Source organism: Paramormyrops kingsleyae, chromosome 17 (assembly GCF_048594095.1).
Source record: "Paramormyrops kingsleyae isolate MSU_618 chromosome 17, PKINGS_0.4, whole genome shotgun sequence".
In the NCBI taxonomy this organism is placed as follows: domain Eukaryota; kingdom Metazoa; phylum Chordata; class Actinopteri; order Osteoglossiformes; family Mormyridae; genus Paramormyrops; species Paramormyrops kingsleyae.
In genome coordinates, this window is record NC_132813.1 from 3,289,299 (window position 1) to 3,303,625 (window position 14,327).

Below are 14,327 nucleotides of genomic sequence, written 5' to 3' on the forward strand. Positions count from 1 at the left end.
TTCAGTATGGGGGATGGCGTCAGAGACGCCTTAGATAAAATGTGAGTGAGGCTCAACTTAGATTTTGGTTAAAAAACAATTAACGATGGAAGGAATGAATATGTAACCCTCAATTTAAAAAACAATGACAAAGAAAGTGCTTCACACACTGAGCCCGTTGTGTGGCCGGGTTGTTTACACTCCGCCCCAGAACTGGATAAGCAGCGTGGGTTTCTTCTGTAGCAGATGTGGTTTGATTTTTTTTTATGTTTTTTACTTCACCGTTTAATTATTTCTGTCAGAACAGAATCTAAGTTCTTCCCGAGGTGGTGCTGCTCTCTAGCAGCCTTGTGGGGGAAGTCCGCCAAAGCTAGATCCCCACCCGCAAACCGCTCTCCCCGTGTGTGCGAGTGGGGTTTGGAACTTTGGATGGAGGAAAGCGAAAGAAAGTGTCCCCAGAAGAATGACGGAGCCGGGTCTTTGTTGTGCCGCTCCCACGGGCGGCCAGAGCGAGCTGGTCGCCCCTCATTGGGCGGCTGTTTGAACTGGAAGGTAAATGAAAATCTGGTAGCTGGCCTGGAGGACTTTGGACTGACGGGGAGCGTGAAAGACGGTTAGAGGGAGGGTCGGTGTGGGAGGGAAACTGCGGACAGGGTTACAGGGGACCAGGAGGCACAGAGAGCAGCCATCCCGCCGTCAGCGTCCCTGCCCCACAGTTTACATTAACATTTAATAAAGCATTTGTGTTTAATTCTAATAAAGTGTTTTTTTATTTGTAATTTTAGGCAAGTCAGACTGTGAGTGAAATTTAAATCCTAAATATACTTTTACTGAATGTGTTTAACTTGTATGTTTAGCAACACAATAAAAATATTCTTGAATACTGAAAATGTGCTGTGAATCTTTCCCTCTATATATAGGATGACTTTTGGCAAAACTTAGATATAGGACTTAGATTTTTAAATTAGATTTAAATTGAATTTATATAATCAAATACCGGTAAAGAAAACTAAACATGTGCGTGAATGTAATTAGCGGGGAAAATATAACTGAAGTCCGTAAATTAGGAAGCTCAAGGGACCTGGTCATGCAGTCGGTGGCCGAATTAAGGGTCCGGCAGAAATCCGCTCCTCGGATTCCGCGTCGCCGGTCGGTCAGTTTGAATGAGTGGCGGCGGACGCGCTCCGACTGCGCTGCTGACTTTACTGCAGCCCGACCGACAACAGTTTCGTGAAGAAAACGAAGACTACCTGAAAAACTGATACCAGTAAGTATGGTTATTCTTTTCAATTATTCCTCACCGCTGCAGTTGCGCAAGGATAGTAATTTAGTGTTTGCCCATACTTTCAAAGCGTTTGGCAGGACCTCTAATGTCCTGTACTTAGCGCATTGTGAGTTAAGTAGTTCTCATTGATAGAAATATAAGGCGGTTTTATTATCAGAGTTGCAGAAGAAGCGGTACAGTTATGCACCTGCCCAGTGCAGTTAGTAAAATCAGTGTATGAGCACTGAAGGTTTCGCTGGGACAAGCCGCACGGCAGCCTGTTCGTGGATGATTTGGTGTCAATGCGACTTGTGTCTGATTAACGCCACGATTTGTGTTTGCTCGACACTGGGATTCACGGGCACGTTTTGTGTCCCGCGTGTATATAAACCTAAAATTAATAGTATTCATTTAATCTTCCCTGAAACGACTTAAAATTTAGATTAATTTTGGTTTAATTAAATAAATTTACTGGGTCGTTGATTTCATGTTAGGTGTGTAAAACATACAGACGGCTTTCTTTAATACGGGATGATTGCTTCTGGATAAAAGGATATTATCCCGTTTACTGTTTGATTCCTTGGGGACGTTGTGGGGGGGGCGCTATTGTTAATGACATTTTTTACAAGTCAAACTAACGGTGGACCCTCTCACCCCCATCCGTCATCAACACACTTTTGTTTTATCCTGCAAACAGGTTAAGGGACACCCTGCAGCCTGCAATAGAGGGGTGTTTGTGTAAATCTTGGGAACCGTTTTTCTTAATTTTTCAAAAATCATTCTTGTTGCTCCAGAGTCTTTTCCTTACTCTCAAAATGTCTCCCCTCTCCGCACTGCGTGAGAACACAGAAATCTTAAGAAGTGCACTCAGTAGGAGATCCAGTTCTGGGTAATCCACACAATGCAGCCATCCGTCTTTCCAAGCCAAACTCAGCGTCTCCGCTGCAGGTCCCGCAGTCTGCTTTGGCTGTTTGAGGTACCTGTAAGCTCTGTGGGTTCATGGTCTCCCCTGCTGTACAGTTGATTTGCAGCAAAGCGATTCCAGGACCTGGAAGATGAGACACTGCTCTGTGTGTATCGCTCTCGGACCGCACACGAAACAGGCCGCTCTGTCAGCGCAAACCCCAGTGAATTATTTAGCGGCGTTTCTCCATGGGGGGAACAAGAGATGCACATCTTCCCATGAACCTCTGCAGCTCCATGCCGCCTCTGATCCGTTATGCCGTGTGCTCAAGCTGGTTTTTGTGTTTAATGGTAGCAGTCTGGTCTTCATGAGTCTGTGGCATGTGTCGTGTAGCTTATGAACATGTGAGGTTTTCCACCCCCATGTTTATTTTCCTTTTGTTTGTCATCTTGAATGAACTTTTGCTTTTGAGTCTCTTTGCTAACCCCCCCCCCCCCCCCCCCCCCCCCCCCTCCATTAGAAAGCTGCTTCTTTGAGCATTGTCATGCTTTTTATTTGGCTTGGTGTCAGTTGTGTCGGAAGCGTCTTGTAATTTTGCATGCAGTAGGGTCTGTACTGGGAGTGGCTCAGGATAAGGGGGGGTTTCTACTGCCATGTTTTAACCCCGGTATTTGCAGCACATGTGGAAGGTGTGAACCTTCGCGACAGGGCGACTGCTGGGGGAATGAGGAGATCAATGAGGCCCCTCTCTTTGGTTGTACTCAGCACTCAGCCACCCAGGATTTGCATTTCTCAATGTGGGTTTTCCTTTAGACCTGCATAAACAGATACGACAGATGGTGAGAGGGATCCATAATATCGCACATCAAGCCAGGCATCATTTAGTGATGTGCTCACAGACCCGGGGGTGAGGGCTACAATTATTCAGAGTGGCATGCGTCTGAAACTGGAGCTCAGTCATTATTTAAACTGGTGCTGATAGTCCTTCCAGTCCCCGAACCCCCCCCCCCCCCCCCCCCCCTTAGTGCAGTGCCTACTACTCAGTTCCCAAACACTCCCACCATGAACAGTAATCGCAGCCAATCACCGGAATCGGGGAGCCATTGGTAACCTGATACGACGCCCATGTGACCATACAAGATAATGATTGGTAACCAGAATTAAACATTAGAGGTTTTATCTATCTCCGAGGTTGTTTTTAGGTTGGAGTATCCAGAATTAAAAAATATCACGTTGCACATGTTTTAAATAAACCGCATTAGTGTTACGTAGAGTATAAAAATAGCAGCTAATGCTGTTGCTGCTGAATTCGGATTGGTGGTGACGTTCTCAGTGGGCTTCTGTGCCGGCGGACGTAGGGTACCAGCCTGGCGGCCGTGCTGCTCCTGGGTGGGTCCGGGGCGGGCTTGGGGTTCTGGGGGCGCTCTGCCTCTGGGCTGGGGTTCCGGCTGGGCTGGGGGGGCTTGGGTCCTGGTGGGTGGGTCGCCGGGGTGTGGGCTGGCGCGTGCACTGGGGCCCGGCCCCGGTGCGGGGACCTTCGGCGCATTGGAGGGGCTGGGGGCCTCTTTAGCTGGTGGGGAGGTTGTTACCATCTGCCCGCAGGTGGTCCCTGCCTTAGGGGTATCCACTCTGCGGGGGTGGGGGGGAATCCAATAGAGTAGGAGAATGGACCAAACCTGGGTGTCTGTTGTCTTATGTAGTCTGGGAGTTGACTGAATGGTGGGGTGGGTGTAGTTTTTCCCTCTGTGGTGGGGTCTGGTTGGCTGCCCCGGGCTCTGTGGTGCCCGGTGGTGCCGCTGCTCTGGGCCCCCGGACTGGATGGGCCTCGGCTCTCCCGCCCTGGGTGGATTTCGGGGAACGGGGGTGCTTATGGGGGTCAGCGGGGGGGCTGGCTCCAGAGGGGGGGTACTTTGCCCCCCCCGATCCTTTCCTCCCCATCCCTAAATGCTTCCCTCCTCCCGCTCCGTCACCCCAACACACATATAGGGCTTTGAGGTGCAGGTGCGTCGCTGGGATGCAGGGGAGGTATTCCTCCTCTGTCCCCCCGTGACCACCTGTGTCTCAATCACACATCACAACTTAGACACTCTCATTACTTACTCTCTCATGACACATACATTTAAGGCCTTGGGGGTGGGCACAAGGAATGGCGTCCAGAGGGCGGTCTGTTCATTCAGCCTTACCTCTGGTGCCAGTGCCCACTTCTCAATTTTAAGTTGCATATAGACATTGAGGGTTCTGGGGAGGGGCCGAGCTGACACCAGCTGCTGATTGGCAGAGGGTGGTTAGCACCATGCCCTTCCCCTGTTTTAAAGCACTCTAGAACAACACGCACCAACACCACATATGAGCGGGCGGAGGGAAGCATGGGGTCTTTTCACACCCCCGTTCTCTGTTCACCATCTGGGGCCGGGGGCTGGGAGGAGCTGGCCGTCCGGTCGGGGTCTGGGCTGGTGGGCTTCTCGGCTGCTGTGGGGTCCGGGGTGGTCTTCTTGTCCCCATGCCAGAGGAAAAAAGGGATCCATCTCCGAGGTCTGGTGGCGGATTGCCCCTCTGGGGGCGGTGGTGCCTAGATCTCGGAGTATAGAGTATATATGGGGAGTGTGAGTGTGTGTACGGCGTTCATTTCTGTGTCTTCATGTTGGGCGAATGGGTGAATATTTGTTTATGTGTGCATGAGGGTGGGAACGTATGCTTGTGTATGTGTGTGCCTGTCTGTCTATACGTATGTGTCAGGTTGGGTCTTAGACTCCACCTGAAATAACATCTCAGGCTCTATTACCCCCCGCCACACTCCCTGCTGGTGGATGAGGCCCCCGGCCGCCGATGCGTTGGTGGTTCTCGATGTCTGGGGCTGGATGCTCTGGTGTGTGCTGGCTCACTCTCGGCGGTTGCCTGCTGGGGCCTGGCCCTTCCGGCTCTGTCGGGGCCCTGGCTGGGGGGTGGGGGGTCCCTTGGATCTCTGGGCCCGGGGTCCGGTCTGCCCTGGTGTGGCCGGCCGCCGGCGGGGCCTGCGTGCTCGTCGCCACGGCCCCCTGGGGCTCCTGTGATGTGGCTGCCGGATGGCCCCCCTCCGGAGCGCTCCTCTGCCCTTTTCTCGGTGGGGGCTGCAATTGTCCCTGCGTTGGTCCTCCTGGGGTTCCCGTGCCCTGGGGGGCCTCTGGATATCTGGGGCCCGGGTCTCCCCCGTGTCGACTTCATGTCCTGGGTGGGCGGGGCTGTGGCTCCCCACACACACTACTAGACAATTACTTGGAGAAACCTTAGGAACACCAGCGCGCTGACACACAGGTGTGCACACAGGTGCTCACGGACACGTGCTCACGGACACACACTGTCTTGATCGGCTGTTGTTTCTGGGCATGGGTTGTAAGGCTGGTTGTGTGTGCTGTTCAACAACATTTAACGTTTGATGGTCGTTGTGATTAGTACAGATGTTGTATGTTGTCTTTCTCTTTTCAACAGACATGGAAGCAGATTATCTGTTTTGTTTTTTTCTTGTTTTTTTTGTTTTTTTTTTTGTTTTTCTTTTGTTTTTTTTTTTTCTGTTTTCTTTCCATTCCTCTCTCTCCCTCTCTCTCTCTTCCCTCCTTCTCCTTTGTCCCCCCCCCCTCTCCTTCTTTTGAGGAAGTAAATAAAAATATAAAATAAAATAAAAAATAAATAAATAATAATTAAAAAAAAAAAAAAAAAAATAGATACAGTCCCCCGCAGAGGGGGGGTGGAGGAGGGAATATATAAAAAAAAAAAAAAAAAAATATCACGTTGCACATGTTTTAAATAAACCGCATTAGTGTTACGTAGAGTATAAAAATAGCAGCTAATGCTGTTGCTGCTGAATTCGGATTGGTGGTGACGTTCTCAGTGGGCTTCTGTGATTGGTTGACAGCTGTTGGGTTTGAAGGTGGGTGTGGGAAGAGGGCATTCAGGTTGCCGAGAGCTTGTCTTCCGACTTAATTAGTGAAAAGATTTCTAAGGGGCTGAAGCTGTGTTGCTCCCCCCATGCGGTGGCTGGGAAGAGGGGTGTGATAGGACCAAGCTTAAGGGTCAGGGGTCAAATACTCAGGAAGCTCTCAAACTGTCACACATCTGTGTTGTTTGGTTCGTTGCCACATCTCACATGATCTACGAGGCTTGTCTCGTTAAATGTTTTCCTGTAACGGTTTATTTCCTGGTATCAGTGTTATAAAAAATGATTGAATCTGGACTCGGTCATGGCTGTTAGCTCTCAGGGATTGCATTGTTTTTCATTACTGCCATGTTATGCTTTTGTAAGGATATATCTGTTGCACTCGCTGTATGTCAGAGACAGATGTGCTGGGACAGATGTCCCCACCCAGGTCTGAGAAAGCGACAGGAACCGTCTGTAAGTCCTGGGTTTTCTGGGGGGTCCCCGGCTTTATCCTGTGATCCCCTGGCAGAGAAGGGGTACATGTGGTGGAGGCAAACTCAGCGAATGGTCTGTGTCGTCCTTGGACCTATCGGGTCTGTCTGTCTTCCATGTTTCGCTCTCAGGATCTCAGGTGGTAAATTCAGGGAATCGCTAACCTCCGAACCGTGTAATGGTGTGTCAGGTTTCAGCCCCGGGGGATCTGGGCTGGGTCACGACCGCTGGTGGGCGGGGCTTGTTTGATTCTTGGTGGCGTGTTCTACGAGCTTGGCTGTCTGCCCCTGTAGTGGTTCTACTCCTACTGTATGTATTTCACCGTTTCTGTAAATATTGCACCAGCATCTGCAGGCTTCACACACAGCAAAATGGTTAATAATAAGACTGTTATGTTTGCGATGTATGCAGATTTCAGTTTGTGGTCAGGGTTTTAGTGAGGTTTCCGTAAGGTTTTGATCAGGGTTTTACACGAAAAAATAGCTTCACGTCCTCTCAGAATGACCCTGCAATCTTCCCACAAAGAAATATAAACTTAAGAGATGAAATTTTAGTGACTCTTAAAAACAATTCAGGAACCAATCTGTTTGTAATCATCTGTTTCTAATAAGCCTCAAAGACACTGACGAATAAAATGAAAAACTTTGTATCAGTTTGCACACAGGCTGCCAAATGAACAGTAACAAGTGGCTTTAGCGTTAGCACTGTCTGTTTGGGGCCCCACGAGGCCTGGTGTCACCCGCTTCCATGCCTGTCATGTCACTCGCCGTCTCATCCTCACAGCAAGGGGCCTGCTGGTGAGTCTGCAGCTGTCAGCTTCAGCCAGGTTTCTCCCCTCAGCTTCTCCATCCTGCCACCTCGCTGCCGGCTCCCTGTCACGCCGGACGCTGAAGTGTTTGCCTTGTTTTAAGCAGTAATACCAGCCTGGCAGTTTAGTTACTCCTTCCAGAGAAGAAGTGGACATTTCAGATGCAGGAAGTAAAAATCCAGGCCAGGATTTTGTCTCAACCAGCCAATTGAATATAAAGAGTCACAGAGTGCTCAACTGGTTGCTTGAAACAAAATCTTGGCCTGGATTTTTAATTTCTGGAATGGAAATGTCCGCCTCTGTTCCAGAGTCACATTCTGTGTCTGCCTATATAAACACACTGACTGAGCGCCTTGAGCGAGCTCTTGTTGCATTGGCCCCTATTGGATAACTGGGGCCCTCCTTGAGCCATAAACTGAAGGTTATAAAGTGTGGATTTAATCACTCTGCTGCCCGTTTGGGGAGACTGCGAGAATGTCACAGTCCATCAGCACTGTGCCACGTCATTTAGATGCTTATCGGATGTGTCTTTTGAAGGTGACCTGTCTGACATTTAACTAAAATGATTCGGTTTTTGAGCTTTTAAAATCACGGCCATCTGCCCTTTCGCCACATAGAACCCAATACGCTCTCCTTCTGTCGGCCTCCAAGTTACTCGCGGGATGGAGCGATGTGCGAATGCAGCCTGAAAGCGCTTCGTGCTGAAGCACTCACCGTAACCTCTACTCTCTCCCCCCACAGGTCTGTCTCCTCCCATTATGAGCTCACGACGGATCAACAGACAGGGCAGCATGCAATACTGTCGACATTTCTTAGCGGACAACAGTGCCTTCCACGGTAGGTGTTTCCTGTTACCGCTTGACTGGTGGCCTCCAGAGAAAGCAAGGTGTTAATAGGCCTTTGTGAAGAGTTCAGTTTGTCTTGTGAATTCTAAATATTACATTTAATAAATATGAAATCTAAGACAGATAGTTACTGAAACTTCTCATAACATAACTAAGAGTGTATATGGATTTTGACAAAAATTGAGCTGGTTTGGCACTGAGGAGATTGTCTCTGTATAGTGGTGTAATCAGGGAGGTGCAGTCGATCTGCTGGCAGCGGTACTCTTCACACGGCTGAGCCCCCCCCCCCGAAGAACTGTTGGTAAACTTTAGCTTTGTAACCGGACACTAGATGGCAATGTGTTACACCCTGTGTGTAAAAGCGCCTTTACTGAAGCACGGCGCTTATATCGCGCTGCCGCTTAGTAGTATAAAACAGTTAAATATATATTGCCTTTGACTTATTTATTTACTTTTTTATTATGGTAAATTATCAGGTGTGACAGTAACCCTGTGACAGAAATAGGTTGTCGAAAATGTCAATCTGCGCTGGCCTCAGTGACACGGAGAGTCACTGGAAAGAAATGTTTTTGAGGCGGTGTGAGTTGGAGTTACAAGGAGTTTTATAGAAATTCATTGAATAAGAGGGGGATGTTGAGAATGTGTCTAATTTTCTCCCTTGTACCTATTGAGGCTTGTTAAGCCATCGCCAGTGTCAAATACAAAGGTCCCCTTCGACAGCCGTGTGAACACTCAGAAACCTGATCTTCTCCGGTTACGACAAGTGGTTTGAGTTAGTATTACACTAAAGTCCTGAGGAGTATGGCCAATCAGAAAGCAGCAAGCCGCATTGACGGCTGTTTGTGAGGAGTGTTTTAGGTGCATTGGACACCGATGGCACACTTAGGGAGAAAATGTTGGGTTTTCACAAATCATTCTATGCGCCCTGAAGCAGCACTGATGCTGATCGTCACTGATGCGCTCCTGGTCCATCTCTCCCTCTGTCGCATCTTCGCGTAGCCTAACAGCGTAATGCGGGCAGAGTCTCATTTGTCATCAGCTCGGCATTCAACAGCCACCGCCACACCGGAGCGGCGGGGAAAATGTAACATTCAGAACCATTTTCATATAGAAGAAGACATTGATGTTGAATATATGTATATAATTGAAATGTAATTAGAGAAAGGTTTGTAATAATTGGAAGAAATTTTTTACTTTTATCTTTACGGTGATGAAAGAACGATTGTATTTTGAATGTGTTGAAACTGAGCCGAAGAAAACAATCAGGAATGCATTCAATCATTGGTGGTCCTAGACGCTATTATAGAAGCTCAGTCCATATTTCCGCAGGGGGCTGAGCCTGTCGGAGAGTCCCAATTCTAGAGTCGCCTTTTCATTTTATGGACACTATTTTTCCTTGCCGCAATCATTAGACTGAGAGTTGTTACTCTTGGATGAGTACGTCTGTGTTTTTGTTGTCAAGTATGCAAACCCTGGAGTTGTTATGTCACCACTGAAATTAATTGGCGCTAATTAACCCAGTGGAATAGCGCATGAAGGAAAATCAGTGGTTCCCTTGATACTTAAACAGTTAACATCTGCCCTATAACTTTTAATTAAAGTCATGCAGTTTTATGACCTAATAGGCCTAGCATGATGTCCTCTATGCTTGATTAATGTCACTCGTGTTTATGATTTTCTTTCTATAGCCTAACATCTTGGCTCATATAAATTAATAATTTCACACACCTTTTTCACGCCTAACGTTGGCTACATTTGATGGACTGTATTCGGTTCCGTGACGCACATAAAAAAAAAACTTTATACGTCTGATGAAAATAAACTGGGAAATGTATGGTGGATCCGTTTTATTATCGTTTGCAAGTACAAACACGATTTTTTCTGTAATTCCTGCTCAGAAATATAACGTAATGCCCATAAAACCACAGAGGATCCGAAGCAGACAAATCGAATTAGAAGTATTGACGTGGAAATTGCAATCGGTGTTTTATAATTATTTATAATGTTTTTTTCAATGTGTCATCACTCTGACAACGTGTCATTTTTTGTGATAGAACACATCACATCTGACAGCCGACTTTATGTTTTTAAGGTAAAAAGCAAGTCGATTGTCAATCAAAGCAATCAGACATAGCTAAAATAGTTGGTGCTACCTGGAATACATTATTTCGGTATTGTAGACTTTACTAAATGTGACAAAACGCAATCTATGGAATTGCTACCCAACATAGAGCACTGATGAGCTTTCAGGCAGTTAAATTACGCACAGAAACCTGCAGTGGCTTAAGTGATATTACTCCCGGGAATTACAATAACGAAAAGCAGGTCCTTCATAACCCCTTCATGGTTCATCTGTGATTACGTCTGGTCACTATCATCCAAGCTTTAAGCAACCCCAGGTCATTAATTGATCATTCGTTAAAAAATACTGGCTGCCATCTAGGCTACAGCTGACGTGCCAAGCCGTGTGTATTATGATATTCATAAAAAAATTTTTAGTTCTGTGTGGTTCCCCCAGTCGGTCGGATGCGTCTCCCCTTCTGCACTCATGTTTTAACGCGCAGACCCACTCATGCCTTATAAGTGGTGTTTCCCAGTTTTTGAGCACTTGAGGAAGCACCTCCGCTGACTCCGTTTTGCGTTTGTCTGACTCCCCGGCCTCGGATCGGTTCACCTGAGGATCGCTGAATCTGAGGGGCCACAGCGCTCAGCCCCGTGCGTCGGAACCGGACCCGAGTGGCGCCCCGCGACCCAGTCTGTGGTGCTTGGATTTTTGTGCGGATAATGAAGTCTTAAAGCAGACCGATCGGGGATACCGTCCTGCCCGCGCGATTTCTGTTTTCCTTCCGTTCAGTGTTGGATGGAATTTTTTTGGCTAAAGCTATGCATGTGAAAAATACGTTGAATGGCAGACCTTGAAGTTTTCAAAAACCTCAGCAGTGAAAAGGGTGAGTGCTATCTTCAAATGTTTAATTTTAATATTTAGGATATGTCGGCTTTTTAAATGGGATCTTGTTTCTAAATATTGTTATGCTGCATAACGTCAATAAAATAATTCCGTTGAACTACTCTATTGAGATAAGCAGTCTCTTAAAATACGGTTATTTCTGCGATGCTAAGCGTAAGTAAAATGATTGCATTGAACTATCGTTCAAACTATTAAGATATAAACACTGCATTTTCGTGTCACACCGCTGTGCATAGGGACATGTCGATAGGTGGCAGCTCTTTGCGGTTAAATGCAAAAGTCATTACAGTTGTATCCAGTGTGATTTTCTGTTTTTGGCGCGATGCTGTCTGTAAGATACAAAAATAAGTTGGGATGTCATTACGGTTTCACGGATGCACCGTTTTTTACTCAAGAAAAGGCGGAATTTGTTTCAGTGCTTATGAAGCGCTCGCAGAGGCGTCTGTCAGTGCTGAGAGTGACGCCCACCGCTCGCGGAGAGGAGAAGGCGAGAGAGCTGTGCGGGGCTCAGGAGCTGTCCGTGGTGCTGCATCAAGCTGCTCCGTCTCTTCTGCAGGGCTTGCTCCTGAACCTCCAGCACACTGCTTGGCTGTGGAAATGTTACCGTCCATCCATTTACCAAATATAGGATTGACGAGGATGCAATTAAACGAGCTTATCGGCTCTTTATGAGGTGATTCCAATCTGGAGCAGCAACAATTAAATTTTAATTTCGTTAGACAGAATTGATAGGCATTAAGATATAACAGTTCAGCCTGTATTAGCTGTTTTGGGCATGGTTTACATCAACACAATTCTGAGGAATGTTGCCTCTTTGACAGGTGAATAACAATCACTGTGTTTATATATCAGTCAGAATTATCCATCTGGATTTATAGAATCTGTGCCAGACACAACAGGGAAAGTGGTTTTCAAGCTGATGAGGTGGCGACTGCAATGTGAAACAGGACTGTGGTTTAACCAAGTCTGTATTGTTTTCAAAATTGCCTTAATTTATACCATGCGTGGTAAATTTCAGGCATGAAAAAAGAAGAATGGGCTCGTGGCTGTGTGTGTCTTTGTGTGTTTGTCCATGGCTGGATCCCGTTCGGAGGCGTGGTCGCAGATAAGAGCCCCTGGTAATGAGCGTTTTCCTAAATGACAGGCTGCCCGTCAGCATGATAGTGCTTAGACCTGGGGCGGAGCAGTGTGGCATGCAGATGCAGTTCTAGTGGGGGGGGGGCGGTGCGTAGCTTTGCCTCTGTTCACAGGAGAGCGACACCCACACGATGGGGAGCCTGGCGTGCAAATTGGTGGCACAGTTTAGTTTTCTGTCTGTTAATTGAAGCATTCCGGAATGTACGGCTAATCAGAGCCGCCATTCGCAGAACAGCAACAGCGTAGGTTTGGTTTCAACATTGGTAGCGACCAAAATAGCCCTGAACTCCCCACCCCCCCTAATCACACACGGTGATGCCAAAATATTATTAGGGGACGTCCAAACCAAAATCTACACCCTTGCTTCGCAGACCATGATGCTCTAGGTTCTGCCATTGGGGGGCGCTGTGTAGCTCAGTGGGTTAGGACTCTGTGGTTTCAGTCCTTGGGCTGGCAGTCTGATGCTGCCTTTGGACCCTTGAGCAAGACCCTTCACCCCCTGGCTGACCCTGCGCTCTGACTCTCAAGCGTATATCATCTCGGCTGTAAATTTGTCTTTATGTCTCAAAGAGAGCAAGATGGCATGTAAGCAAAAAGACAATTTACCCATGGGGATTAATAAAAGTCTGTCATGGCTGCATGATTCTCTTTCAGTTCCATGGCCAGATGGCAGAGCACCTTCTCACCTTAAGGCTCTGCAGACCGTGAAGGAGATGCAGAGTTACATCACCTTGAAAGGGCCTGAGATCTGGCATTCCTGCTGGTTCCACTGTGTTGTCATCGGGGTGGGGTATCTTTCCGGGAAAGAGGTCTGCTAGGAATGTGGCTCATGCTGGGCCTCAACCCAGAGCAAACAGAGCAGAAAATGGGGCAACTACTGATTTTAAAACAAGCCAAGTGACATCAAGTGACATCCAATTTTTTGTTCCTTTCATTCAGCCTGCAGTCCCTCCTTCCTTCCAGCTGACACTGGACTCTGTCATGTTAGAATTATTTGCAAAATCTGCAGAGGGTTTTTTTACATTTATAAAAAAAAATAGCATTTTAAGTTCTGCCATTACTCGATGACGGGAGTGCATGTTTGTCTAACTTAGTGCGAAGATTATCGCTGCAGATTAAGTGCATTGAGAGCCTGCGGCTCATTGCATTATGCATTTACTCTGCGAGACGATTCCATAAGCAGGCACTTCAGAGCAAATCCCTGATGGACTCCTCTGGCGGCTCTGATACACATGTTCAAAGGGGCTGGCCGGCCGCCGTCGCCGTGGAGAGAGGCGTGTTTGGAGAGGGACCGGGCCAAAGGCAGAGAAGCGACAGTCCCTTAGAGAGAGGTGATGGCAGGGCCAGGTGGGCTGAGGAAGTTCTCCCAGCAGGAAGCGTCCGTGTTCCTGAGCGCCGCTAGTGGGTCGGACGCCATGACCTTGCTGCCTGCTCAGCAGATCTGCCGTGTGGGAGGAAGTATAACCCAGCCTGGCAGGCTGGCGTCCAGAGGTGAAGCCTGTCTGTGTGATGCACATCCGTGTCTCTGTGTAGGATGTTTCTCAGGTGTGTGCGGGTGTATGCTGTGTGTGTGTGTGTGTGTGTATTTGATGTCGGTCTACAAATGTATGTGTGTATGTACGGTGTATGTGTGTATGTACGGTGTATGTGTGTATGTACGGTGTATGTGTTTTCTGTCTTTTTAGTTAACCTGAAAAGTCAGGTATGTTTGTACTTGTGGTTGTTTGGGCTTGCAGCATAGTTAGCATGACAGAGCTTTCACTGGGAATGTGGAAATGGACATGCTTAACGTAATTAGCATAACATAGTCTGTCAGTGTGGAGGTGCATGTTCTTTACATGTAGTTTGCGTGACAGCTCGTTCTGAGAGTGTGGAGATGGGCACGCTTAACGTGCAGTTAGTGGCACACAGCTCTGTCAGAGTGTGGAGATAATATTCTTAACATATCAGCATGACAACTTGGTCTGAGAATGTGGAGATGAGCATGCTTAACGTGTAGTTAGCGTGACGGAGCTCAGTCTGAGAGTGTGGAGATGGG

General features: G+C 47.6%; 1 protein-coding gene across 2 annotated transcripts in view; it reads left to right on the top strand.

The window, feature by feature from the left end:
* Positions 1-1,095: 1,095 nt before the first annotated feature.
* plch1 (phospholipase C, eta 1) overlaps positions 1,096-14,327 on the top strand; it is a 38,569-nt gene continuing 25,337 nt past the window's right edge. Inside the window, exons 1-2 of one of the 2 annotated variants that reach the window (XM_023792388.2) lie at positions 1,096-1,246; positions 8,081-8,176. In XM_023792388.2, the coding sequence (XP_023648156.2) occupies positions 8,098-8,176 (79 nt within the window). In that variant the 5' untranslated portion in view covers positions 1,096-1,246; positions 8,081-8,097. Of the gene's footprint in view, positions 1,247-6,438; positions 6,514-8,080; positions 8,177-14,327 lie in introns of those variants that run through there. The other variant, XM_023792387.2, reaches the window with a different exon arrangement.